Source organism: Lycium ferocissimum, chromosome 11 (genome assembly GCF_029784015.1).
Source record: "Lycium ferocissimum isolate CSIRO_LF1 chromosome 11, AGI_CSIRO_Lferr_CH_V1, whole genome shotgun sequence".
Lineage (NCBI taxonomy): Eukaryota > Viridiplantae > Streptophyta > Magnoliopsida > Solanales > Solanaceae > Lycium > Lycium ferocissimum.
Genome location: NC_081352.1, coordinates 39,624,647 through 39,628,392, shown reverse-complemented (window position 1 = coordinate 39,628,392; position 3,746 = coordinate 39,624,647). Strand labels below are relative to the sequence as shown.

Genomic DNA, 3,746 nt, shown 5'->3' with positions numbered 1-3,746 from the left:
GTCCTTCACATATTAACGACCGCTTCATGTCCTCGGATATCTCCACGATCCCGCTCGGGGATATTATTGACAAATACTGATGACTTTTCTCTTGTTGCCTATCACCGACTCGATTGGGTGCTCGTCCCGGCTTTGAAAAAAAAGTACGTATTAGTTTTTACATATTGCTTGGTGGTTCTCATATCTCACAAGAAGTCCAAGAAATAACCTCTTTATGTATTATCATCGTTGAAAGCTAAATAAAAGAGCCCTTAGAAAGGTGGTGAGAGGTTGTTTGGCTACAAAGACTTTTGGTTGATATGGGATTATGTGTCTCTTCCCTTTACTAATTCAACGTGACGACGAAATTGCTTTCCATATCGTCGTAATCCAGGTTTTCTTCAAGCACATTGAGGTTGATTGTCATTATGTTCGGGATGTGCTTAATTCTGGTGCTATTTCTCTTCATCATGTTGCTACTGCTGAGCAGCTTGCTGATATTCTTACTAAAGCTTTGACTGAGGTACCTCATTATCTCATTTTGTCCAAGCTTGGTGTGCACTCACCCTCCATCTTGAAGGGAGGTGTTGGAGCCCATACTTCCAGCCCAGATCCAGGCTGACAACAGCTGTCCATTTCAGTTATTGGGCCTTTGCTTAATGGGCCATCTATCCTTTTCTTTATTAAGGGACCCGGCCCTTGTCCGGTTGATTTTTCATTTTTAGTAAAAATGTAATATATGTACATCGATGACTGATTTGGGTTTGACTAACCAGAAAATATCTTTTATTTACTTTCTCTCTCTATCTTCATTTCCTCTCTCACCGACTTAGAGATTTAAGGTAAAGTTCACCCAATATCTGTTCAATTACGAGTTGAAGATTCCACGAGAGGTAATTCGTATAATTAAAGAAGGTCACACCCTTTATAATGATCTTATCATCTGTGAATGCATGTCACTGATTTGAAAATTGGGTCATTCAGAGCTAAAGAAAACAAAACAAGGTTGCTGATCGACCTCCTCGACGAGGAAGAAATTCGGGAAGATATATTTTGATCGTTTAAGACTTTTGGCCGCTCCTCCCACGTTTGTCAATGAAGCAGTTTGAACATACATATTAAGAATTAAATTTTAAATGCCAAATAATGCGATGTAATAGTAATTTAGTAGAGGAATCAATCTGAACTACCACGGAGCTAAAGCACTCCTGCACACACGCACCCCTCCCACCCATTCCGTATATCAGTAACACCACCGTCTTTTCGCCCCATCATATCCCCTCTCGTTAAGTTTGTCGGCACATTGTGCGGGTTTATGTAATATACGGCTTTATCGCTGTATTTTGTATCCTGTAATCATCTTTCATTAAAGAAATGATAAGAGTTGGTGACTAGCTGTGAGTTTTCTTCCCCTTGATGCCATGAACACTTTTAACTTTAAAAGCTGAATGGGGCGCGAACGACAATGGATTGCGGGGAGACAATTTCGAAGTTCATTATGTTAGTTTTTTTTTTTAAAAGGTATGCATGGGAAATGGAAAAGGCACCTTTTGGATTGCACCTCTTCATCTCACCCTTTCACTTCTTATAAATGCAGAGGCCTTGCCTCATATTTTAGACGTTGAAAAATTCTAAAAATTTTCCTCACTCTTTGCATTGTTTTTCAAAACAAAACATAAGTGTCGTGTGATTTGCTGCCGCCATTTGAGTTCGATAAAGTTCTACAACTTGCATTGCACTATTGCTGTATAGTTTTCCGTTCCATCAAACATCGACATCGACATCGTGCCATAAAACTGAAAGCTAGAAAATTATTAATGATAAGATAATGTCATTCCAACTTTGGTCACTGGCAAAAAAAGAAATAGAAATGATAATCATATCATTTTATTTAGCTTAAACATGCTTTATGTGTAATGTATTAGTTTATGGATGAAGCATGTTTTAAGCTAAATAAAAGGCAAAAGTCATAGATAGCCCCCTAAACTTTGCCACATTTTCCTGGAGTACCTAAACCTAGGGTTGTACCCATTGGGTACCTAAGCCAGGTCAAATTCGATCCCGTTGGGTACTTTTTCACAATAATCGAAAAATTAAGAGTGTACTACACTCTCCATGTACGTGGTTTGTCAAATGAAAACGTGACACGTGGCGGTGGGATCGATCACAATAATTAAAAAATAAACTATACACCCCCCTCCCAAAATTTCATCTCCCCCGCCCCCGCCCCTTTATTGTTAAAAAAAGAAACCGCCGCTCCCCCACCACCCCCCAACCGCCCCACCCCACCAATAATTTATTCCCCTTTTCTTCTCTTATTTAGGTCTATCAATGTCTTTACAAGACCCACCAACCTTTAATGAAAGGTGAGATGAAAAAAACAGTCATAGTAATGGTGAATCCCCATTTTTTTCGGTGAACAAGATGGTAATGCTACTTTTTTTTTTTTTTTTGGGTAATTGAACTTTCCATTAATCACCAAAAGTGTAATATTTACAAAACAATAGCTTAGCTAATCTCGGCTTCGCTACTCTCGAAGGAAACAGAAAACTCTAGGTAGCCTAGCTATCCTAAATGAGCTATAGCGAGAAATGTTAAAGTGTACATCGAAAATTAGCCTTTACGGCCCCCCCCCCCCCCCCCTTTCAAATCACCCTCAACTCTTGTGTTGCAACCACAATACTTCTCTTACAATGCTATTCAAGTCTCTTGCCTTGCCTTCAAATATCCTGCAATTTCTCTCCCTCCAGGTTTCAGATCTAAAAAGGACAAAAAAATGGTGGTAAGAAATAACATCCAATTCACAAATTAATTTTATATAAATAATTAAAAGAAATGGAGTTTTATAATGAAGAAGAAGAAGAAGAGAAAAAAAAAAGGAAGAAGAAGAAGAAGAAGAGAACGAACGAAATGTAATGAAGAAAAAGAAAAAAAAAGGAAGAAGAAGAAGAAGAAGGAGAACGTACGGTGGAGAAAGGAGGGGTCGAGTGACGGACGGGCGAGAGGGAGGGGTAGGGTCGAGAGACAGGAACGGGGCGGGGTGGAGGAGGGGGGGGGGGGGCGAGTGGGTTAGTTTCTTATTTATTTATCTATTAAATTTTATTTAAAAGAGGTAAAATTTTAACCCAAAAAAAAATTAAGGAAAAAGGGGTTGTCCATGGCCGACAAAAAGTGGACTCGGTATTACGCCATGTAGGCTCCGCATAGGCAAAAGGTACCCAGCGGGATCGAATTTGGATTGGTTTAAGTACCCAATAGGTACAACCCTCGGTTTAGATACCCCAGAAAAAAATGTGATAAAGTTTAGGGGGTTATCTATGACTTTTGCTAAATAAAATGATATGATTATCATTTCTATTTCTTTTCTGCCGATGACCAAAGTTAGAATGACGTTATCACATGTATCATTCATACTAATTCTCTAGCTTTCAGTTTTATGGGGGCGATGTCGATGTTTGAACCATATGTACTAACCGTGCTCGTTAGATAATTATGGTGATACTTTATAAGTTCGTTTTCTTGTTCGACTGAACTTTTCACGGCATTGTTTAACAAATAATAAATGAAGTACATAATTTATCAATGTATCCAAATTAATTGATGCATATTTTATTAGATTTGAAAAATGATTTGAAGTGAATAATTAATATTATGGGAAAAGGGGAAAAAAAAAATTGTTTTCTCGATACTAAAAAGACAAAAAAATAAAATTTATTTTGAATATTAAAAGAAAGTACAAAGGGGGGGGTAGTTTGCAAAATTTGGGG

General features: G+C 38.0%; 1 protein-coding gene across 1 annotated transcript in view; it reads left to right on the top strand.

Annotated features, from left to right (window-relative positions):
• Positions 1 to 307: 307 nt before the first annotated feature.
• LOC132038319 (taxadiene 5-alpha hydroxylase) overlaps positions 308 to 3,746 on the top strand; it is a 14,857-nt gene continuing 11,418 nt past the window's right edge. Inside the window, exon 1 of the mRNA XM_059429000.1 lies at positions 308 to 502. Coding sequence (XP_059284983.1) covers positions 308 to 502 — 195 coding nt within the window. The remainder of the gene's footprint in view (positions 503 to 3,746) is intronic.